The 25,323-nt window shown below is 39.9% G+C and overlaps 1 protein-coding gene across 1 annotated transcript in view; it reads right to left on the reverse strand.

Moving 5' to 3' along the window:
* KCNK2 (potassium two pore domain channel subfamily K member 2) overlaps nt 1-25,323 on the reverse strand; it is a 132,537-nt gene that overhangs the window by 23,684 nt on the left and 83,530 nt on the right. The window contains 3 exon segments of the mRNA XM_033144775.1: nt 6,527-6,580; nt 6,583-6,712; nt 9,601-9,761. Coding sequence (XP_033000666.1) covers nt 6,527-6,580; nt 6,583-6,712; nt 9,601-9,761 — 345 coding nt within the window.

Below are 25,323 nucleotides of genomic sequence, written 5' to 3' on the forward strand. Positions count from 1 at the left end.
GAATTGTTTCATTTCAAACCAGCTGGAGAGAATTTACACTCAGGTCACAACCACACCATATATTTAAAACACATGGCTTCCCTCAAAGAATTCTGTAATTTACTCCTTCACAGAGCTGCATTTCCCAGCACCTTTAAACTACAGTTCCTAAAATTCTTTCGGAAGTCACATGCTTTAAATGTATGGAGTAGATGTGACCTTATTGTACCCTAATTCTTCAAGCAAGGCTATGAATTGTTTCTCAAGGTGCTTTTCTAAGCTCATTAATCAGATGATAATTGCAACCATAAAGATTTCAATGCATCAAAAATGACCTCTTTCTCATTCATGTGGACTATTAATTTAGACATCTACTACAATTATGGGAAATTTAAGCCAGCAGTAAATAATTTGTTCAGTGACAAAAGTCACAGTTGAAATGTAAGGAATAATAGATCATTGAATTAGATCAATTGCTTCCAAAACAGGTATAAAGAAAAATGAATATTTATCATAAGCATTTAGATTCATTGGGAAATTCTGTCCTGTAAATGTTCGTACAGGTACTGCAGCATAAAGCAGTTCGCCAAATGCAAATTTCTCTGGTTGTTGCATTATCCTTTTCTCTCAGATTCGGATATTTGTTTCAGGAAGAAGAGGAGGAAGAGTTTGAATTTGATATCCTGCTTTATCACTACCCAAAGGAGTCTCAAAGCGGCTAACATTCTCCTTTCCCTTCCTCCCCACAACAAACACTCTGTGAGGTGAGTGGGGCTGAGAGACTTCAGAGAAGTGTGACTAGCCCAAGGTCACCCAGCAGCTGCATGTGGAGGAGCAGAGACACGAACCCGGTTCCCCAGATAACGAGTCTACCGCTCTTAACCACTACACCACACTGGCTCTCCAGTGGCAAAGTATGAAATATATACAAAGCAATCCATAAAAACAAAGGATCCAGTAACTTGAACAGGTTAGTCTATTCATTTAAATAGGGAGAACATACAGTGGTACCTCAGGTTATATACGCTTCAGGTTACATACTCTGCTAACCCAGAAATAACGCTTCAGAATAAGAACAGAAATCATGCTCTGGCGGTGCAGCAGCAGCGGAGGTCCCATTAGCTAAAGTGGTGCTTCAGGTTAAGAACAGTTGCAGGTTAAGAACGGACCTCCGGAACGAATTAAGTACATAACCAGAGGTACCACTGTATTCAAACACATAATCCATTGTTTCCATGAAGAAATCCCTCTACTGAAATGAATGGAGTGTTCTACATGCACAAGGGAGCCATATAAAAATGGGAGCATGCATCAATTTTTGGATTGGCACATCTGTGTATAGACATTCACACACATTAGGCATAGATATATTGTATACAGATCTCATCTTAACATGATTGCATAAATGGTTGTGTTATACCTATCCATGCATACTCTGGGATTTGTCTAAATTATTTTTCTTTCAGTAAATCTCCTCGCTAGTCAACCCACTTTTACACTCTCTGAGATTAAAGAGTAGCTTGCCATTTGGCAGTAGCACATGCTGAAAGAATGAAGAGTCTTAACATCACCTGCAGTTATATACAGAATCTTGCTTGCTGAAAGAAGTAGAGATACTTTACGCAAGTGGAAATATTTTCATTATTGTACAAAAGTGATATCTTTCAGCAACAGACTGTAGAGAAGAAGTGAAAGCATTCCTTTAAAAAAATAAAAGTGGGAACAAACATATTCCTGCAGCTGAATAATCTACTATCAACGCCATCCACCTTCCATCTCTTATCGTCTATTGTTATTTCAAAAGAGATTCTACTAGTATTTCTAATAAAGGTAAAAACCTCTACAGGTCTATTTCATTTATTGATCTATTTGCAATGCTTCTGACACTTATCTCTGTAAGGATTCTCTAAGCTTCCCACTCAGTCCTTTCAGAAACGTTTTCCAAAGCACATTTTTAAATAGTGGATTTAATGTTTTAATGTTCAAGGATACCTGGCTGGTGACTAGCAGGTTGATTAAAAGCAGTCAGGTGTAATGAAGCAGTGGAACCACGAGAGTCTTGACACTCATGCTGGGGCAGAAGGCAGGCAGGCAGATAAACTGCTGCACCAGCCTGGAGCTGGCAAAGTGATTCAGCAGGCAAAAGTATGTTGGTGAGTACAATGGGGAGCTGCATACTAGTGGAGTGACACTGGTATCACTCTGTGGGTGAACGCCAGGAATAGCAGAGGGAAACTTCTATCCAATCAACTGTTGCCCCGCCACTACAAAGTCCACTGCGAAAGGGTTTGGATTTAATATGTTTTGGCCATCAAAAGGCAACATGGAGAGTTGAAGTGAAATAACATTAACATCTATAAGAAGAGAGGAGATAATATACACGCTAACAAAAAATAAATAAAACTTTGGCTGGGCATTTTTGACCAGAGTAGGTAGAGGCCAGACAGCTGTCTTCAAATGCCAGTTCTTGAATTGGCTTTGACCTAATGCATGACTCATCACCATCAGAAATCTTTTCACATATTAAAGTAGCCCTGACCTATGCAATTACATTTGCTTTGTTCTGCCAAGTTATTTTTCCAGGATACATACTCCATTATTTTATTTTGTCTGCAGAATGAATGAAAGTATAAAAACCACACAGGCACACACCTGTGCAAGGGAAGGTTATCCTTGCTGGTTGTTCAAGAAATCTCAGTGGCATATGGTATTCTTCTGGAGCTCCTCTCTGACATAGGGCTTTGGGAAACTATATTAGATGTTTCCACTCCTTCACCAAAGAGGAAATTTCAGAAGGTGGTACTTATGGGATACCAGTTGACTCAATGGCTGCTGGCCTATCTGGTTATCTTAGGATCCCAATCTGTTTCCCCATACTATTTAACATCTATGTGAAATGACTGTGAGGGTTTGTCAGGAAATCTGAATTGTGATGCCACCAATTTAGAGATGATGCCCAACTCTTATCTCTCATTTTCATTGCATTCCAGAAATGCTGTTGAAGTTCTGCAGCCAGTAATGATGGAGGCTAAAAATAAGGCTTGATGCTAAGAAGACAGATGAGATTCTGGTCAGCAGAATAGCTACTCCAGGAACCAGGATTCAGCCCTATGGTGTTTTCTTGAAAGCACAGATTCATAGTTTGGGAATGTCTATGTATATAGTATTGACCCTGAATGCCCAGGTGACATCTATGACCAGATGTGCTGATACCTCACTTAGACTGGTAGACCAACTATCTCTAATCCTGCACTAGGCAGGTAAAATCTAATTCAAGTATGCCCATTGTGATACTTGTCTTAATAACATTACATCTGAAGTACTTCAAAGTTTTCACATGGTGCTGCCTTTGAAGAATGCCTGTGATCAGAAGCATATACATCATTACTGAGCTGCATTTCCCCCAGTTTATTTCCAGGCTCACTTCAAAACACTAGTAATGCACCTTTGAAGCTCTCTACGGCTTGGAACCCAAAGTACCAAGCACCACCTTATCCAATTATCACATACCTAAGTTCATCTGCAGAGCCGTGCCACACACCCCCCCCCCCCCCGGTGTTTCCCCAAATCATGTATAGCTGAGACCAGGGAGGGGACTCTTTTGGTGATAGTGTTCAGACTCCGGAGTTCCTGTAAAGAAAAGTCCACCATGCTGCTAATCCTGATAGGATTCACTACGGTGCATGGTTGACCTTCCTTTTGGGGAAGAAATGTTCATTTTTAGTGCCTTTCTTAAAAGCTGCTTGATTGGTTTTATTCCTGTTCTTATGGATTGCTCTTCCAGTCTTCCACTGTGTTGTTTCTTCTTTTGAATTATGCTTTTAGTCTTTTATTGTATTTGTTAATGTTCTATAGTACAAAATTGTTCCAGTTTTATTTCATATGAATTACCCCCTTGTACTGGCAATCTTGAACATTTAGGGAAGACAGGATATAAATGTTTCAAGCAAGCAAAGCAAACTAATAGCAGAGAACTGCAAATCTCAATCATCTTACTAGTCAACTTGTATAAAATTATCTTTCTCTATACCTGATATGGAGAACTGTTTTTAAGAGCCATCAAATTGTTCCTTGAACCATATAGAGCTTTAGATTAGTTTTCCTCATATACCAGACCACATGCAGCAGGGAAAACTGCTTTTGAAATTGGTTTAATAAAAATAAAATAAAAGTGATGACATTAGAAGTAGCTGTTAAAGAAAAAACTTAAAAGTTCCACTATTGCATTGAAATTGCTCAACTGCCAACAAAAAAATACAAACTGTACCTATGATTGGCCTCTGCACCGAGAAGTGGAAAGCAGACAATGTAACACAAGTTTTTAATAAAGGTATTCAGGAAGAATCAGGAAAATTACAGGCCAGCTAGATTAAATCAGTTCTGGGAAATTTGTGGAAAGCATTACTAAAGATAATATAAAGAATATAGAAGAATGTATTGCTGACGAAGAATCAATATGAAAAGGTAGTCTCATTAGTCTTTCAGAGTAGTTGGGCCCCGCTAGACGAAAATAATTCGTTCTGCAAAAATTTTCGTCTAGCGGGTTTTTCGTCTAGCGAAGCGGCAATGACAGCCACGCTTTCGCTAGACGAAAAAAAAAAAGACGAAAAATTTTCGTCTTGCGAGGCAGCCCCATAGACTTTTTCATCTTGCGGGCAGCCTTCTGCTAGACAAATGCCTTCGTCTAGCGAGTTTTTCGTCTTGCGAGGCATTCGTCTAGCGGAGGCACCACTATATTTGAGAGAATTAGAAAGCATACAGACAGAAGTGACCCAGTGGACTGTGGCTGGGCTTTGAAATAAGTTTTGACAAGGGCTCTCGCCAAAAAATGCTTCTGAGCAAATTAGCAGTCATGGAATAAGGTCAGTAACTTGTTAAAGAACAGGAAGCAAGAATAGGAATGAATAAATAAGTTCTCACAATAAAAGAATGTAAGAAGCTCAGTTCTCAAAGGATGTGTATTGGAGTGGGACCCATGCAATTTCAAACAAATAAAATAAAAATTCCTTCCAGTAGCACCTTAGAGACCAACCAAGTTGTTCTTGGTATGAGCTTTCGTGTGCATGCACACTTCTTCAGATACAATTTCCTCAGATTTCTTCAGATACAAATTCCCCATGCAATTTCACTTGTTCATAACTTTTTCTGGAGTTAGAAATGAGCCACAAGGTAGATAAGTTTGCAATGATACCAAATAATGTAGGTGGTAACAACAAAAAGGGATTTTGAAGAGCTCCAACCAAATATTTCCAGACCTGTGGAATGGGCATTATGGTCAAATCCAGTTCAGTGTAAGGCCATGTGCAGTGGAGCAAACAACCTTCACATCATAGGGTCATGGTGGGTAACCCTTTGAAATTGCATGTTAGGGATTATTATTAAGGAAAATAAACTTGCCAGTGTCATAATGTCTTTACTTGGAATGCTGTGTATAGTTCTGGTTGCTGCATCTCAAAAAGGATATTGTACAGCTGAGAAAATGGAAGAAAATGGCAACCCAAATCATCAAGGGCTGGATCCGCTCTCCTGTGAGGAAAGGTTCTAAAGTTTGCAGCTACGTATTTCATTTAGAAAAAGGCAATTGGGGATGTAGAGCATGATAGACATGCATAAAATTACCAGAATGTAGACTCATCAAATGAAGTGGAGTAATGGAAAACTCAGGACAAATAAAAGGATGTACTCCTTCCCACAACCCATACTTAAATTATGAAATCTATTTTTATATATGTGGTGATAACCATCAACTTAGAGGGAGGCAGGCAGGCAGGGAGGGTTATTGGTTGGAAGTCTGGGTTGCTGTTTTTCTGCTCTACTTTTTATTATATATGCACATATATTATTTGTATAATGATAAAATTATTTGTATAATATATGCATATGGAAGCAGATAAAGGAATCAAGTTTTTCATGCATGTTTCATACAAGAAGAAAATGACAGCAATAGGACATTTTTTCCATTTCAAAACATACACATTTCAGTAGTTGGGTATGAGCCTATATAGATGAAAACATTATGACATATTCTCATATGTCAGAGTCTATATTTCAAAAGTCTTTCAGGTCCTTTTGATAAAGTTTTACAGAGATGATTGAGGCAGTTGGTTGGTTGTATTTTGCTGCTGTTTGGAGCTGATAGCCTGGTTTCCAATATTTTAATGTTTTTCTTATTTTGTTTATTTATCTATTTATTTATTACATTTGTATACTGCCCTTCATTCGTAGAGCTCAGGACGGATCGCAGTATAAAACTACAAGATAACACCATAAAATACATTTCTTAGTTGTTGTGACTGTATATTCCATGTTACTATCTGTAAATTGCACAGATTGTTCTTTTATATAAAGAGTGGTATATCAATGAAATAATAATTTAGTAAATAAATAAGGTACTAAACTGCTTGGAGGTTGTTGGGTTTGTTTGTTTGTTTTACTATCAAGCAGTATATAAATCTTAAGGAATAAAATAAATAAATAGTGTACACATCCCTGCATATTTAAAAAACAACCCTGAAACAGCAGACTTTAGTTTAAAAAAAAATCTTACCTGCAACGTAGTCACCAAACCCAATCGTTGATAGGGTGATAACTACAAAATAATTGCATCTAGTGTGTCCCAGTCTTCTATGTGCTTGAATATGACTGCAGGGAGAGCAACAAACAGCACACAACCAAACAGTATGAATATTATTGTCGATATGATGCGAATCTTTGTCTGACTCACATTCCATTTCTGGGAGGGGTGGAAGAACAAAGAAAGGGAAAGGTGAATGGAAGAAGAGAATCCATTATTAGTAAAACAGTGGCTTTGTAATGTATGCATGTACGTTTTACAAAATGTTTATGTTTTTACTAAAAAAAAACCTCTAGGCACAACGTTTAAAAGTTTCTAAGAAAACAAAGCATGCAGCAAAACAGCACTAAGAGCAAAAGCACAAGGTTGACGCAGTAGGGGGGGAACCTTTCAGGGGTACAGGGTAAATAAGTTTCAGCAATGAGTCTCCCCAAGACCCGAGGAAACAATTCTCATAAGAAGATAGCGTGGGCTGACAATAGAATACATGACTGCGAAAAATGCAAAATAAAGTAAAATTGATGTGCTTTATTTTCTTACACCTTAGGTTGTTTTGGTTATATAAATTAGTCTCATTTGGGTTCTACACGTTTTGCCTTCAAGGAATTTATTTCCTAGGATAATATAGTGTGAAGCTGGTAAAAAAAAATGCCAACAAAGTCGCTGCAGGAATTCAATGTTGGGAGGGAGGATTTCAACACTGGGGTAAGGTTGGGAGGGAGGATTTCAACATTGGGATAAGGTAAACTTTCCATCAGCACAAGCATTTCAGCTTGCCAGGTGGAACAATCCCCCCCTCTTCCTGGACACTGTTCTGGGGGTTCTCTCCAATTTGGGGTGTGGGAAGTATGTGGGAGGGATAGAATAGGGGGGAGCCCCACTGTAGAAGTAGAAGTCCATGCTCCCTCATTGTTTATTCTGTTTTAAAGAAAATAGCATAGATCTAAAATGAAAAGTCACTCAGTCACTTGATGGAGTTATATTTTATCTATATTAACTGTAGAATTTCTTTCGATTTACTGATATTCCACACATTGCGGCTAAAATCCCAAACTAGGGGTCTGCTGATACTCCAACAGGCAGAAGAGGGGAGGCAACTATCACCAGTTCCCTCTTCCGCCTCGGTGCCCCTTGTTTCCACAAATTCTCTGGAATGTTGGGGGACCCCTGACTCCAAGCAGCATGAGCAGTGGTTCAGGTTGTGTGTGCAGGTAGAATCAACAAAATTGCCTCTATCTGCTAGCAGGATGCTCTGCCAGAACTCAGTCCTGTCTGTGAAAGGAAGGAGTCTTAGCTAGTATCCAAGCCTATGGTTGTACAGGGAAACAGTGTATGACCGGTATGCTTTATGTGTTTGCTCCAGGAAACACCAGTGCCTTCCAACAGGGGCTGTAACATGTATCTGCCCTCACTTGCATTATTCCTCTACTTCCTAATTCATTATTCAGAGGTTTCTTAGGTTTGTTCCCTCTTACCCTTTTTTGTCTGTGGTCATGATACATAAACTCCAGGTGAAACTAAAGTAAACCTTTACATGTGCTCTGGGCATGCTCTTATTATTAAAGTGAGTGCAATAATTCTTGTGCATTTTCCCCCAACTCAAGTTGCCTCCTTATTCAGCTTCCTTTTTCCTTCTTGCTTTCTTGTGCAATGTATTTTTATAACTTTCAAGGCCAAAAGCCCTTTGGTGAAGGCTGTATATAAGCACCAGGTTTTTACAATTGTCTTAGGCAACTTAGATAGATACTGCAGAAAAATTAGTACAATTCACCTCATGGCCATTTTTCTTACTATTATTTATTGGGGAAAGTAGTTTTGGGAGGTGGCATCATGATGCAGAGAAGTGCCAGAGATGTTTAGCCCTTTGTGCACCTTTACATCTCTGCTCCAAATAATGCACTCCACAGCACAGTCCTTGGTAGCAGGGCAGCAGCAGGGCCAGAGAAGAAATGCAGTAGGCATGGTCTTTGCTCTGGGAACCTAAACACGTACTTGTTTGTGTTTCACATGTAGCTGTACACACTTTACCTCTTGATAACTTCTAAAGCTTTTCCACCATGTAAAACGCTTAATTGCATTCTTGTAGTTTTGCAGTGGATCCTAGATATCCTGTTATATGCTTTAAACTATTATTATTTTTGTAAGTTACAGAAATCATTTGTGGTTCAAATGGATGGATGGCGGCTAACAGATTGAGGTTGAATCCTGACAAGACAGAAGTACTGTTTTGGGGGACAGGAGGCGGGCGGGTGTGGGGGACTCCCTGGTCCTGAATGGGGTAACTGTGCCCCTGAAGGACCAGGTGCGCAGCCTGGGAGTCATTTTGGACTCACAGCTGTCCATGGAAGCGCAGGTTAATTCTGTGTCCAGGGCAGCTGTCTACCAGCTCCATCTGGTACGCAGGCTGAGACCCTACCTGCCCGCAGACTGTCTTGCCAGAGTGGTGCATGCTCTGGTTATCTCCCGCTTGGACTACTGCAATGCGCTCTACGTGGGGCTACCTTTGAAGGTGACCTGGAAACCGCAATTAATCCAGAATGCAGCAGCTAGACTGGTGACTGGGAGTGGCCGCCGGGACCACATAACACCGGTCCTGAGAGATCTGCATTGGCTCCCTGTACGTTTCCAGCACAATTCAAAGTGTTGGTGTTGACCTTTAAAGCCCTAAACGGCCTCGGTCCTGTATACCTGAAGGAGCGTCTCCACCCCCATCATTCAGCCCGGACACTGAGATCCAGCCCGAGGGCCTTCTGTCAGTTCCCTCACTGCGAGAAGCAAAACTACAGGGAACCAGGCAGAGGGCCTTCTCGGTAGTGGCGCCCGCCCTGTGGGACGCCCTCCCATCAGAAGTCAAGGGAATAAACAACTACCTGACATTCAGAAAAACCTAAAGGCAGCCCTGTTTAGGGAAGTTTTTAAACTGTGACTTTGTATTGTATTTTGGTATTTGTTGGAGGCCGCCCAGAGTGGCTGGGGAGACCCGGCCAGATGGGCGGGGTATAAATAAATTATTAAATTATTATTATAATAATATTTAGCATACTCACAACAAATGTGTCTTCTACTTTGGCGATTCCTTTCCCAAATATGGTCCCAAGTTGATCTCCAACTCCAGCCAACAGAAAACCAAAGAGAGGAATTCCCAGTAAGGCATAAATGATGCAGAATATCTTTCCACCTTTTGTACGTGGCGAGCTGTTCCCAAATCCTAAATTACAAACAACTTGAGCTGTTGATAAATCAGTTAAAGGCATTAAATTACACATCTAATTTGTACTGCAGATAAGGACACTTTTTAAATGTTCCCTAGGAGTATATATCACATTAAAACATTCATATGGAGATCTTACCCTAATTGGATTGCTAAACTCACTTAAAACTGAACTGCACTTGGGTGTCTGCAATGAACAATTTGTCTTTCTAACACAGTGGAACTGCCACTGAAGAGCCCTGTTACTCTATACAAATGATATCACTACAGAGGCTTACTTGGGAAGACTCATTTCAAAGGGGATTTTTCTGGTGCTTTAAGAGAACCAGATACTCATAGACAGCCACAAAATAATCTACTTGTACAATACACTCATTATTTTTCACTGCACATCATCAAGACCCTACAGAAACAAACCCCACCAACTTTACTAAAACTGAAGATTTTACTTGAACTGTTCACATAATGTATGCCATGTTTTGCTAAATATAATTAATTCAGTGGCACTTGAATTTATGTTGTAATATACAGTTACTTGTGTGCATGAAAGGTGTAACCTGGGCTCAGGTTGCCAGTGCAGGTGGAACTTAGCAGGCCTCCTGCAACCTTTTGTTTCCACCCTCCCATTTTTTTTCCTCCTTTGTGCTTCCTGGAACAAGCAATGAGCCATGCAGCCAGTGGCTCCAAGCTGCAAGAACCACCAAGTGAACCAAATCTCTCCAAAAGGGAGATTTTATAGCCTGTATCTTTGTTAACCCAGACTGCATGATCCTTTTTGTAAGAAAACATTTTTCATCTTCATATTGCTGCTAACGGATGGAGACTTGTTTGCTGTAACTTCCAGAAGCTCTGAGTAAAACATTCACTTATTTGCAAAGCTAAGTGACTGTGATTTATTTTAGCCTAAGTATTTTTGTGGGGAACGTTTGTTTAAAGGTATGAGGGCAGGTGCAAATCTAACCAAGTTTTAATGTGCTTAGAGCAATCACCATTGTGCTAACTCTGCTATAAAAGTAAGAATCTTTCTTCCAAACCTATATCTCCAACATTATATATATTAAGGTTGGACCCTTCCAGTTTTGTATATCCATCAGTGAATTGACAAAGCACCAACATCTCCTTAATTGCTGTAGCAAGTTAATAGGTATAACTTTGGACACTGTAATAAAATGTTTTTGCCTCTGCCTTGCCCACTCTCTAAACTTGGCAGAAGTTGCTCATTTAGCAGCTGCATGCATATATCTAAGCATTCTGTTCAAGTCTCTCCTTCCCAAGGAAAGATAATGAGAAAACCTCTTACACCCTTTTTATTTTTTTATTTTTGGCCTGGTCTGGATGCCAAAACTCATCAAGATTTGCAACATGCTATTTAAGCAGGTCCTGATCCAGCTAAGAAATCAGTGAATTAAAGTAGACCTCTGCATGTATACTACTTGCTGTATCAAGAACTGCAGGGGGGGAAATCAGATACCCATCAAAATCCACATTAGAAATTGCATCCAAATATCATTGCTTGCTATCCTCACTTGATTGCTTGAAAAAAGCAGCTGGTATGATGAAGCAGAGTCATGGAGCTACCCTCACAAAACAGGCATCACTACATCTTACCTGTGCATGACTGGGGCAAAGTTGGGGCTGTGCAGATGCACTATCAGGGACACCAGATTGGCTCCATCCATGCATCTGCACCATCTCAGCCTCACCCTGCCCTGCCCTGTCCCATTCTGCCTAGGCAAATTTTAGTGACACTGGTGTCAGGAGGGTGGCTCCATAGCTCTGCCCTACCACACCACATCAATGAAATGTGGTTAGATAAATATCCCTATATGCATATTGGTATATAGTTTTTTATGTTATTGTCATTTTTAGAGTCCTCCGTATAACAGAAATTTCTCAGAGTAGCTTACAAGATTATTTAATTTTTTTAAAGATGTTAAAAGCAATAAAAGAGTAATATAACAAGGTGTGATGCAGCATGAAGGAAAACTCAAAATTTAAGATAGAAACAGGATAAAGAACCAAGTGCTGAGAATAAAACAAGTAACTAGTCCAGAGCTTTCCAAATTGTGTGTTGTGACACGTTGGTGTGTTGACTACATGTGTAGGTGTGCTGTGTGAATGCTCCCCCACTCCTCCCAGGGCTGGAAAGGGGCTAGTTTAACCTCCGGTTTGCTAGAAAAACTGAATTACTGTGTCGCAAAATGACACACGTCTAAAAAGTGTGTCACCAACATGAAAAGTTTGGAAAGCTTTGAACTAGTCACTTGTGAGTTCATATTTTACACCATAGCTGCTTTGAAGTATAGCTTGAGAAGCATACCTTCATGGTGTTATACCAGTATACTTGAAGGAGCGTCTCCACCCCCATCGTTCAGCCTGGAAACTGAGGTCCAGCTCTGAGGGCCTTCTGGCGGTTCCCTCACTGTGTGAAGTTACAGGGAACCAGACAGAGGGTCTCTCAGTAGTGGCACCCGCCCTGTAGAATGCCGTCTCATCAGATGTCAAGGAAATAAACAACTATCTGACTTTTAGAAGACATCTGAAGGCAGCCCCGTTTAGGGAAGTTTTTAATGTTTCATTCTATTTTTAATATTCTGTTGGGAGCCGCTCAGAGTGGCTGGGGAAACCCAGCCAGATGGGCGGTGTATAAATAATATTATTATTATATTTTATTATTATTATTATTATTATATTATTATTATTATTTAATATAAAATGTGTACAAAGAGAGTAAGAAGGAGAAAAGAGAGTATATCTATATCCATACCTATATTTATACATCATCAGTTCACGTGTCCTGTTAGCCAAAGCAAGAAATGAGCTATGACTTAGGATGAAAAAACCATAGTACTAATGGCGTCTTCTTGTGGTTTGCTTATAGAAAAACAAACCAAGAATGCTGGCTCACATGTACGTACTGCTAAGTGAAGTATCATGGTTTGTTTCTCCTGGCTCTAGGCAGGGCAGACTGAAGGAAGACCAGCTGAGCAGTATATACACCAGTTGCTAACCACGATGCTGTGCCTCCACAGTTGGAGGCAGTAATGCTTCTAAATACCAGTTGGTGGAAACCACAGGAGAGATTGCATCTGTACTCGATTCAAATTATGCGTTTCCAACAGACATCTGGTTGGCCACTGTGAGAACAGGATGCTGGACTAGATGGCCCACTGGTCTGATCCAGAAGGGTCTACTTGCGTTCTTGTGCTATAAGCCATGAATCAGGCACATTGTTTCTCTGTGTGTATATGTGTGTTTCAAAGAGAATGGAAATAAACAATAAATCAAGACAAATGTGGGTTGTCTAATTTTTAAGCCAAAAATTTATGTTCAGTAGATGTGGCATATAACTGGCCAAAGAGGACATGTCAGTGGTGATATACAAGACATTACATTTTGGACCAGAATACCTAACAGCTTGAGAACACCTGTTGACACTGAGTTTGAGCATCAATTCTATGTTAGCTGAAGCATTAAGCAGCAAATTCCGTGAGGAATTTTAGTTGAGAGAGAACACTGTCACATAATTACCTCCTTTTAATTCAGCTTGTTGCTCAGCATAGTTTAGCTTTTATCATGATTTGCCCTCTTTCACAGAACCTACTGTATTTCAGCTGGCACGTAACATCTCTCTTCTGTTGGTACAATTTTAGTATGCTATATTCGGATGCTGCTATGCTTTGGCACAGGGTTGAAGACCCACTGTGTGGAAAATTTTCTTGTAAAGTATAACTGTCTCATTTTCAGTCTATGACTTGCTTTTAATATAAATAATTACACGTTAAAACCAGACAAGACAATGTTAAGTTTAAAACAAGGGAAGTTACAGAAAAATTACGCTTCATGCCTTTGCAGGAGACGTGGAGGGGAAATGAATGACTCATGCTTCTGCCCCCTGGCATGAGTGGTGGGAAGAAAAGAGTATATCAGTTATAGAGAAATGAACATTATGTCCATGCTAGGAAGAACATATATCTTGCCTTGGTCATATATGTATCTCTCCAACTTCCCATCTCCAGGATGCAACAGAAGAGGGAAGGAAGGTCACTCCATCAACTCTGCTAGGAAGTCAGCTACATCAAGCTTCCTCCTCTCCCTCAACTCCCTCAGGTTGCTGAAGAAGATCTGGGAAGCAGGATTCTGCTGAGAGACCATCAGCTTTGGGCTTCTCTTCTGCTTGAACTGCTTCCATTTCAGCTAGCCATCTTAAAAACTTTGTAACTAAGTCTGCATACACACTAGCCCACCCATAGCACCAAAATGTAGTTTTTCTCACCCCAGAATCATTCGCGCTCATCCTCAACATTCTGCTTTCAATTTAGATTTATTCTAGACTCTGCTGTCCACAAAGATGGTGTGGTTTCTTGATACATGTTTGAAAACCTTGCCCCTGATTACGCTATCCACACCCTTTCTTCTCTGCACATACCCCAGGTGAATGAAGATGGTAGTTGAGATTGTGATCTTGGTATACACCATGGGGAGGCAAACGAAGGCCCGGGGGCTGGATCTGGCCCAATCGCCTTCTAAATCCAGCAAACTTTTTCAGCAGGGGGCCAGTCCACTGTCCCTCAGGCCTTGTGGGGGGCCAGACTATGTTTTTTTTGGGGGGGGGGATGAACGAATTCCTATGCTCCACAAATAACTCAGAGATGTATTTTAAATAAAAGCACACATTCTACTGATGTAAAAACACGCTGATTCCCACCGTCCGCGGCTGGATTTGGAAGGCGATTGGGCTGGATCCGGCACCCGGGCCTTAGTCTGCCTACCCATGATCTAGATATTAAAAACTTTTGTACCTAATCGTATGCCATGACTTAAGCACAGTATTTTGACATGGTCACTGGAACTAGAAGGGCTAGGGGAGAAAGGCGAGACATTTTATAGTTTGCAAATTTCATAGGAACATAGGAACAAGGTTATTTACACATCTGATGAAAGGTAGATTAATGGGGAAGCAAGGATGCTTACAGAAAGAGATCTCAGTAGAGCTCTAAACTCATTTATGTGAAGAGCTCACCAGGATTTTCCTGAAGGCAGGAAAACCCTTGGAGTTCTGAAGATGCTTGAGAGGGGAAGCTTTCCCGGGGCTTGGACTGAACAATAGCCATTGATAGGCTTACTCTCTCTCTTTTTTTTTTAATTATTTTTTTTTTATTTGCATATTTTAAAGATTCCACATACAAAGTTCCAGCATCTCAAATACAACAAGCAACAATCGTGGACAAAGAAAAAAAGAGAAGAAAAGAAAAAAAACAACGAACGTACCTTACAGTAGTAAAAGTTATTTACAATACAAATATATTGATCCATGTCTTGCTTACACTGTGACTTCTTGTTGTATCACTTATTAAACACTACCCAATAGTGAAGCAGTAAATAGTAATAATACTATAAATAAAAATATACGAAAAGAAAAAAGGTAAAAAAAGAATAAAAAATATATATAATAAAAATATAATAAATATCTCCCCACATGGTTTACGACTTCCTGACAAACTCCTTCACTTAAACAAGAATTTATATGAATGCTTTCAATCCCTTACTATCTCTTATACCACCTTTCAAATACATTCTTAGATATGTCCTTGCTCCTCGTTCTTTCTACAATCTCTTTCTATACCATTCTCCCTCAAAGCTGGCATGGTGAGAAAACTCTTATTATATTTCAACATATATCTTTTATAAACTTCCCATTTGCCTGCAAAATCCTGTTTAGTATTCTCTCCTTAAATTGTTTGTTAATAAGGCCCAACTCCGGCAAATTCTTGCAGTTTTACCTGCCAATCGGTGACTCTGGGTGCTTCTCGATCTTTCCAGCCCCTTGCGACTACCATTCTGGCCGCTGCGATCGCATACAGAAAGACTTCTTTTTGTTTACTTGGTATCTCCTTGCCAACCATACTAAGTAAGAAAATTCCCGGTTTTTTTAACAAAAGAAACTGCCATTCATCTTTTTCAATTCTTCATACACCTGTCCCAAAACGTTTTTAATTTTTGGGCACCTCACCACATGTGCATCAAGTCTCCATTCTCTGCACCACACCTCCAACAGACATTTGCAAGACTTTTATACATTTTGGAGAGTTTGGCGGGTGTGAGGTACCACCTATGGGCAATCTTTACTATATTCTCTCTAATGTTATTATTTACCGTGAATTTGAAGGGACCTGCCATAGCTTTTCCCATTCTTATATTAATTGGGTACCCCAGATCTTGTGCCCATTTGGGTCATAGAATCTGTTATCATCTCGTCCATGCACTTCCCAATTCAGCAAGATCTTATAAATACGTGAGATCAGCTTATTCTTATTGTGTAATACTTCTTTTTCAAAAGTAGAATTTTCTTTACCGAACCCCGTAATCCTGTCCTGTTTGAACCTTTCATTGATCTGGAAGTAGTCCAACCCACTCGAGAGGTAGGTTTTAATTTCCTCGTAGCTTTTCAGCTCCAGGTTCCCTTCTTTCTCCTTTAGCAGTATGTTGTATGTAATCCACTCTCCCATTTCATTATTTTCCTTTAAATGCTATGGCCTCCAAGGGAGAATCCACCTAGGAGTTTTCATTCAAATGTCTTTTATATTTGTTCCAAACATTATAAATTGGCATTCCTTATCATATGATTGGTGAAGCCTCTATGTACTTTAGTTTTGCCATAGTATAGATAGGCGTGCCAGCCGAAACGCAGATCGTATCCTTCCAGATCTAAATTTCCCAATTACGTAGCAAACACCAATCTCTTAACCAAAGACAACAAGCGGCTTCATAATATATCTTGAAATCGGTAAGCCAAAACCACCTTCATCAATTGGTTTTATTAATATCTTGTGTTGATTCTAGGCCTTTTGCCTCCCCACACAAATTTAGATATCTCTTTTTGCCACTTATCAATATTGCTGGTTTTACCCATAATTGCATCGTCTGGAACAAAAACAGTAACTTTGGCAAAACGTTCATCTTAATTACTGCAATACGACCCAGCAAAGAAAGATTAAGCCTGTTCCATGCTCCATTTGTCTCTTGATTTCGTCCCAACACTTGGAGTAATTATCCTTATATAGGTTTATATTTTTCGGTGTTATATATAGTCCTAAATATTTTATCCTAGGATAGAATTTAATTTGTGTTGCCCTCACCAGTTCTTCTTTCTGGACCGCTGATAGATTTTAACCAATAATTTAGTCTTTTCCAAATTAGCCTAAAGCCTGAAACCCCTGCCGTATTCTCGAATTATTTCCAGAGTTTTTCTTAAGCTTTCGCATGGATGCTCCGTTGTTATTATTATATCATCTGCGAAGGCCCTAAGCTTGAAGCTTCTCTCCCCCAGTGTTTATACCTTTTATGTCTTTTTCTTCCCTTATTCTTTTACACAGAATTTCTAATGTTAAAATAACTAATAAGGGTGAAAGCGGGCATCCTTGCCTGACCCCCTTTTTATCTCGCATTCTTGTGAAGTATTGCCATTTATTATGATTTTTGCTTTTTGTTTACAATATATCGCCTCAATCCCCTTTATATATCTTTCTCCGAAATCCATGTGGTCTAGTACTTCCAACATAAACCTCCACGACACCCTGTCGACGGCTTTTTCAGCGTCAACAGCCATAAAGGCTGCCTGTTTCTCTGTTCTTAACTCTAAATATTCCAGTAAATTTGGTATGTGTATAAGTTATATAGGGGAAAAAATTATCTTTTTAGGAGATCAGAATGGGGTGGTGAGCCCAGAAATAGACAGATCAGGAATGATAACAAAAAAAAAGCAAAGGAAGCTACCAACAACCTTCTTTCAATTAATGGACCTATTAACACTTGAAGACGCATGGAGACTAAAAACCCGTTAATTAAAGATATACTTTTGTTCTCCTACCCCAATAATTCAGCAGGGAGGATCGATGCAATCTGGTTAACAAGGATTTGACAACTAAGATAAGCAAAACAGAAATACACCCCAGAATAATATCGGACCATAATGCGGTACAAGTAAATTTGAGATGGGGAGAAAAAAGAATGAAAAGGTGGAGATTAAATGAATCATAATTAGGGATGAAAAAATAATCGTAAAGGCAAACAGACTTTAAAAGAATTTTTGAACTTAATCTGAATAAGGGCACAGACTTACATATAGTCTGGGACACCAGCAAGGCTTTTCTGAGAGGTTTTTTCATCCAACAAAGCATAATCCAAAAGAAACTTAAAGATAAAAAACAGCAAGAGTTATTAGAGAGTATTAGGAACAAGGAGAAGGAACTAGGTAAGACACCGGATAATGCAGAGATCAAGAGGGATATAAAAATTCTTCATTCACAATACGCAATGATAGTCAACGAAGAGATGGAGTGGAAATTAAGATATTTAAAGCAAAAAAATTTCGAACAAGCAAATAAACCTGGGAGGTACTCGCCTGGCAATTAAAAAAAACGAGAGGCAGAGAAAATTATAAATAGAATTAACGTAGATGGGGAAATAATAACTGACCCGAAGGAGATAGAAAAAAGGTTTGAAAATTTCTACAGAAAACTTTATAGTGAGGGAAATGAGACCAGAATGGAGATAAAGGATTATTTAAACAGAACTGCCTCCCAAAGATTACTAAAGAACAAAGAGAGAGTCTAAATACTCCGATAACATCTGATGAACTCCAAGTTGCGATCAAGGAAGCAAAACCAGGGAAGACTCCTGGACCGGATGGTCTTTCGGCGCTATACTATAAAAAACTTGAGGACATCCTTTCGGAACCCCTAAAAAATGTTATGAATAAAATACTGAGAGAGGAGTAATGCCAGAATCATGGAGACATAGTTATATAACCTCTTATTCCCAAGCAAGGAGGAGATTCGGAAATGATGAGTAATTACAGACCGATTGCCCCTGTTGAATAATGATATAAATTGTTTGCTAAGATTTTAGCAGAAAGATCAAAAAAAATATTCCAGTCAATTATTCACGAAAACCAAGCTGGTTTTTTACCAGGGAGGGTACATCTACTCCAATACAAGAAAACATCATGATAGGCTACTCTCCATGAGTTTGTCTACTCCTCTTTTAAAGTCATCCAAGTTGGTGGACTTCACTATATATTGTGGCAATATTATATCTGTATTATTATTTTCAAAACGCTTCTTGTGTGAAATGATTTTTCTTTCTTTTTTTCTTTTTTGTTTGTCGATTTTTTGTTGCTGACCCCATGTGTAAAACTTATTAATAATGATTTAATGAAATAATAGTATCAGCAGGTTGTGCAGCAGCATAAGTCTTTCCTAGAAATCATGCTGTTGTGATTAACTTACTTCCTTAACTCTGGATTTAGGGGGGAAATGTCTATAATTACTTTATTCAAGCTGCTAACCATTGCTACTCATTGGTTGCATAAGAGTAACATATAAGCAATTTACCCTGTGTTTGTCCCATCCTTAGTTTTTCCACCCAGTTTTAATTACGTGACCATTACACACATTAATTTATAGAAGAATCGTAGGACTGTAGGGCTGGAAGGGAACCCTGGGGTCATCTAGTCTAACTTCCTGCAATGCAGGAATCTCAACTAGATCGTTTTGTTCCCTTGAATCACACACGGGCTTCCATTCTGGTCCTGAATATAAATAAGAGAAGTCCTATTGACTTCAATAAACACATCAGTGTCCTGTATCAAGACTGAAGCAACCAGGCCTGAATTCTTAATTCCCTTGCTAGAAGAAATAGTGGCTGTCTTGCTTTCTGCTGCATATGGCTGCAAGTAATGTTACAAGCCAGAAGGAAATAACTGGTAGCTACTCACTCAGGTGTTGTCAGGTGATAAGACATCAGTGTGACTTCACATGATTATTTAAAGTAGCTGTGGGGAAGCTTTTTATTTGATGTACCAAGAACTGTGGTTTTTTTTAACCATAGGGTGGGGGTTGATGGGACTAGAGTCAAAAGTGGCCAGGACCAACATCCCTCCCTCCCTCTCTCTCTGTCTCTCTCCCTTACCCCTATCTGTCTTTCCCCTCTCTATTTCTCCTTCTGCCACCTCTTCTCTTTCTTCTCCCTGCTTATTAGGATGTCAGGGGAGAAGTGGGGACAGGGGGAATCAGCAAAAATCACCTCCCTTTGTTCCATCAACAAGGGTCCCTGCTATATCAGAGTCCCCTTCTGTGACTGGAAGACGCTTGGATCTCAGGAACCAAGCCAATATACTTAAGCCTTTCAGATCCATTTGATACCTTGCCTACATAAACAAGCTTATCATGTCTATTTATTTATGATTAAATTGGAGCTGCCAAAGTCAAGGCTCTCTCTGCAACTGATGAGTGTCGGGGTCAAGCAACATCTGGAGGGCCACAGATTTCCCATGTCTGCACAAGCCTTAACCAAATGGTATAGTGTATAACTGTGCCATGATTTCTGGATGTCAGAAACAAGATGCTATTACTCTCAGCTGACAACACCAACCTATCAGTTTCTTTGAGAAGAACATATCTTTGCCCAAAGGTTGAGGGAAATTGTTTCATAAATGAAAGTGTCTCACTGTTTCCTGTTTAAAAGAAAGAAAGCATTAAAGCCCAGGAAGATAAGAGACATAGCAGCAGTAATTGAACCTAGTGATAGTACATTTTAATGCTCTTCAAATGGCATTATTGTGTAGTGGAGGGGGGGGGGGAGGAGGAGAAGAAGAAGTCAACGAAATAAACATTATACTCCATGCTGCCATTAAACCTTAAAAGCAAGTTAGATGACAGACTGCATTTTTATTGTTCTCTCAGGGAATAAAAATCTGTTGGCATTTGTCACTTTAAAATGATTTTTATTCTGCAGTGTGAAAAATGAAAGCATTCAGAAATCAAATCTCCTTTTTGATACATCATTGTAATTTATTATTATTATTATTATTATTATTATTATTATTATTATTATTTGAATTTATATACTGCCCTATACCCAGAGGTCTCAGGGCAGTTCACAGAATAATGGTGCTAAGCACGTGGACTCCCAGCACCTGGTATTATTCTTAAGGCATACTAGAAGAGGAAACATAGCAAACCAAGCAGCTAAATGGACAAAAAGACCCAAAAAAGGCACACGAAAAAGCACCGGAGACTAGCAAATTGTCCCTGAACTTCATAGCATAATAAAGTAGAATAGCTTGGCTCCTAAAGTTTTCATATAAATCCAGTGCCAACTCTCTACTATGCTGACTAATTTTCTAGTCAAACTTCAGCTTTTCTATCATAAAGATGGACAAACCAGCTGATTGAGATACATTGCATAAATTACAGAATCAAGTGTTTTCCTTCTGCCATAGACAGAACATTATATCTCTTATTCTACCACCCTCCCAACCTTGCCTTTGCATCCTAAGCTCTCAGCAAAGACTGAAAAGTTACCTCCAGAGGACCAGTTTATGAGTATTTATCCTGATTTGTGTGCACAAAGCTTGCACAATAAATGGTGTGTGCCATTCATTAAGTTGTTGTTCAGTCGTGTCCGACTCTTCGTGACCCCATGGACCAGAGCACGCCAGGCACCCCTATCCTCCACTGCCTCCCGCAGTTTGGCCAAACTCATGCCAGTCGCTTCGAGAACACTGTCCAACCATCTCATCCTCTGTCGTCCCCTTCTCCTTGTGCCTTCCATCTTTCCCAACATCAGGGTCTTTTCCAGGGAGTCTTCTCTTCTCATGAGGTGGCCAAAGTACTGGAGCCTCAACTTCAGGATCTGTCCTTCTAGTGAGCACTCAGAGCTGATTTCTTTAAGGATGGATAAATTTGATCTTTTTGCAGTCCATGGGACTCTCAAGAGTCTCCTCCAGCACCATAATTCAAAAGCATCAATTCTTCGGCGATCAGTCTTTTTTATGATCCAGCTCTCACTTCCATACATTACTACTGGGGAAAACCATAGCTTTAACTATAAGGACCTTTGTCGGCAAGATGATGTCTCTGCTTTTTAAGATGCTGTCTAGGTTTGTCATTGCTTTCCTCCCAAGAAGCAGGCGTCTTTTAATTTCATGACTGCTATCACCATCTGCAGTGATCATGGAGCCCAAGAAAGTAAAATCTCTCACTGCCTCCATTTCTTCCCCTTCTATTTGCCAGGAGGTGATGGGACCAGTGGCCATGATCTTAGTTTTTTTGATGTTGAGCTTCAGACCATATTTTGTGCTCTCCTCTTTCACCCTCATTAAAAGGTTCTTTAATTCCTCCTCACTTTCTGCCATCAAGGTATTTATTAAGTATTCATCCTCATTTGTTTGAGCAGAGTTTATGTGACTTCCTGTCAAATCAGTTGTGAACCCACACTTTCTAATGCATTTCCCAACAATAATAAATAAATCTGACTTTAAAAAAAGTAGGCTGGTTGCACAAGAGTGCCAGAGTGCTTTATAATCCACGTTAAACGCAAAAACCTAAATTTGATAGTATGCAATTGAATCCCTCCAGCAGAATAGTTCCCATCCAGAGGCTTTTAAAAAGACATATTCATGCAGCTCTCGCTGTAAAACCAGTTGCAGATCAGATCCCCAAGCCAGCAGGCTGGATTCCTATCTGTCAACCAGCTAAGAGTTAGGTGCCCCTGCTCCACCTCTGGGTGGAGATTGATCTTAGTGACTCCTCCTCCTCTCCGTCTACTATCTGAAATGGATCTTCATGCTGGTAGAAATTGCGCCTTGCAGGAGATGACTTGAGATGCATTTCATGCCAATTCGTGCCTCTAGTTGGAACCTTGGTATGTTGATGTGGGATCAGATGCTCCTAAGCAAAGCATTTGCCATGCCACATGGGAGATAGTTTAATACAAGGCATCCACAAGCAGAGAAGACACCAATAATGAGAAACTGTGACTACACAAAAAGAAGCTTCGACAGATATATGAAGACTACAGGTTATAAGTGAGGAAAGAGAAACCTACCATTTGCATACAATATTCCTGAAGCCCTTCTCATATCAAGGGAGATGGTAGTGTCGGAAATGTTATTTGTATAAGGCACTGAACTTCTCTCACAATGCACTTGTAACGAAAGTATGTAGTCCATGTGATCTGAACTCAGGGGCAACAAAAACCATATGCTTCCTTGTCTGGAAACTTATTTTTTTTCAGAAAAACTGGCAATCAAATAGGGTAGCACAGGTGGTTGATGAGCCACTATCACAAACTTTTTTCCAAACAGCTGCTCTGCATGGCAATGTAGTCAACGCAGAATGCAAAATGAGCCATTACAGTGTAACCACCATCTGGTGCACTGGCCCAATAGAGAAAAAGGACCAGTGTCTGAAACACTGTGGAATGGGTGGGTGAGCAGAAATGGCACTGGAACTGCTTCTACACTGCATGTTTTCACTGGAATTGACATAATTAATTCAGTTATCATCATCTTGTATTCTGCTTTTTATAGATGAATTTACTTCAAGTTGCATTAATGGTAAATTAAACTTTATTTTTTATCAAGCCTGGAAGTCTGCATACAGTAGAAACTAACTTCTTCAGCCAGGCCACACCTCTGAGTCAGCCCCCTTGGCCATAGCTGTGTTTCCCCTTGTCATTCTTCTGTCTTTTTGAAGACTTGATTTGCAGACATTTTTCTAATGGCCACCTATAATATTTTAATGGTAGTTTATGTTTTAATGCTGTACATCACCATGATATGACATGGCAATACATAATCGTCAAATGAATGAATGAATGAATGAATGAATGAATGGTCAGTACCAGCCTGTCCAGTGTGGACTGACAAAAAGCTACTGATATATCTGGAGAGGAAAGTGGTTCAGAAGACAGGTATGGATGTGGCTAGTGATGCCCTATTCTTGAGGGCCCAGGTGCAGGAAGCATGGAGCTCATCTTGGGACAAGTCCAGGTTATAAATGTTGTGTATTGATTCAAGGGTTATAATATCTGTATTACTATTGTCTGTATTCACATTAGGGGAAAGTAACTGCCTTCCTGTTCCAGAAGGAACAGCCACTATTGGTTCATTCAAGTTGCTGCATTTAGATCCTCAGTCTTATTGGTTTCCACCAAAAGGCAGCTTTGTGATTGCTTGAGATTGTTCCCTCCAAAATGTATCCTTTCTAGCCAGTCTTTCTGTCCCTATAAATGTAGCATCCCTCTCCTCAGTTCCCCAGTCTTGTTTGTCTGAATAAAGAGTGTTACATGAAGAAGCTGTCTCCTGCCTGCTATGTCAGAGCTGAAATCACTTGCTGAATCACGACCCCCACGTTACTACAATAAATAAGGCACATAAGGTCAGAATTGCGTCAAAATTGGCTACAACTTTATTGACTACTGATGTAAGCTAGTTTTGGCTAAGGCATAGGGTATGTATCCAGTATCAAGCAACCCACCTGCTGGTTGATCAGTAAGGTGGATCAACCCTGAGTAGAGGGTTGCCGCTTGTTATACATCAAGTGTTATACACGATCCCCGTGTGGACCAAGCATATCCTTCCTGGACCCTTTTATCGGGGTGTCCCATGTCTAACGATCTAACCCAATGTCTTATCAGGCTCTAGCATTGAGTAAACTTGAGAGCAGCTGCAGATAAGGGAATTAACTCATGCAATGTTGCAAGATTTTCTTGCTGGAGCACAAGACCAGCCAGATTGTGGCGAACCCTTTATTTACATTTTGGTATTTGAAACAGACATCCAAAAGCAAGGCCTTTTCAAGTGCATTATTTTTCTTGCGGACTAACATGTTACTTAAGACTACCAGAAAAATGGTATGAAGGAAAAGGTTGCAGTTCTGTTGCTGAAGCTAAGCAAGTACCCACCCCCACCCCCCACCCCTGTGTAAATTGCCATGCAACTGTACTTAAGCTACTCTGAGCTCTTTAGGGTAAGAGCATGGTAATAAGCAAACAATCAAACAGCAAAAACCACCAGCCCCTTCCCCCAAGAGACACCCAGAAGGAGCCTGTTCCATTCACAATCCCTAACACTTACATCCAACCATGCTTAACCAGAGCTCACAATACCGCTGTGATATCTATGGATGAGGAATCCCTACACACAGCAGCGCTTGCCATTCTGATGAGATAATTTTATATTTCTGGCCCTTAGCCATAGAAAGTTTATGGATTGTATTCACCAGCACAACAAGGGCAGCTCTCACAATTAAGGACTACAAATCACAGGAAATGCAGCAGGCACCAGAACAGCAGCAAAATGTATTAATACTAGTTGAGTCATGTAGACAAATGATTTGATAAAGAGGTAGGTGAACTCCCTTAGACAGGTTAAGAAACAGAAGTTTTAAAAAGTACTGTTGGAAAATGATCACAATAGTAAATTTCAGCCCCAATGCAAGTTAGGAAGGCTATTCTCCAAAACAATTCTATCTCTTAGCTACCACTAGCACAACAGCATGTGGTTGAACCACAAATAGCTGTATAAAATAAAAGTGACAAGAATGCTGGCCTCAAGAGAGCATGCTTCCTTCACTGCACATCCTAAGCATCCATCACACGAGGTTAAATGACTTGACACTACCACGTTACTCCAAACAAAGAGATAGGCATATTCGTTTTCCAGTACTAAAAGGGGACTTCTCGTAAAGAGAATGGGAATTTGATCTCTGTA

This window comes from Lacerta agilis, chromosome 3 (assembly GCF_009819535.1).
Source record: "Lacerta agilis isolate rLacAgi1 chromosome 3, rLacAgi1.pri, whole genome shotgun sequence".
In the NCBI taxonomy this organism is placed as follows: Eukaryota; Metazoa; Chordata; class Lepidosauria; order Squamata; family Lacertidae; genus Lacerta; species Lacerta agilis.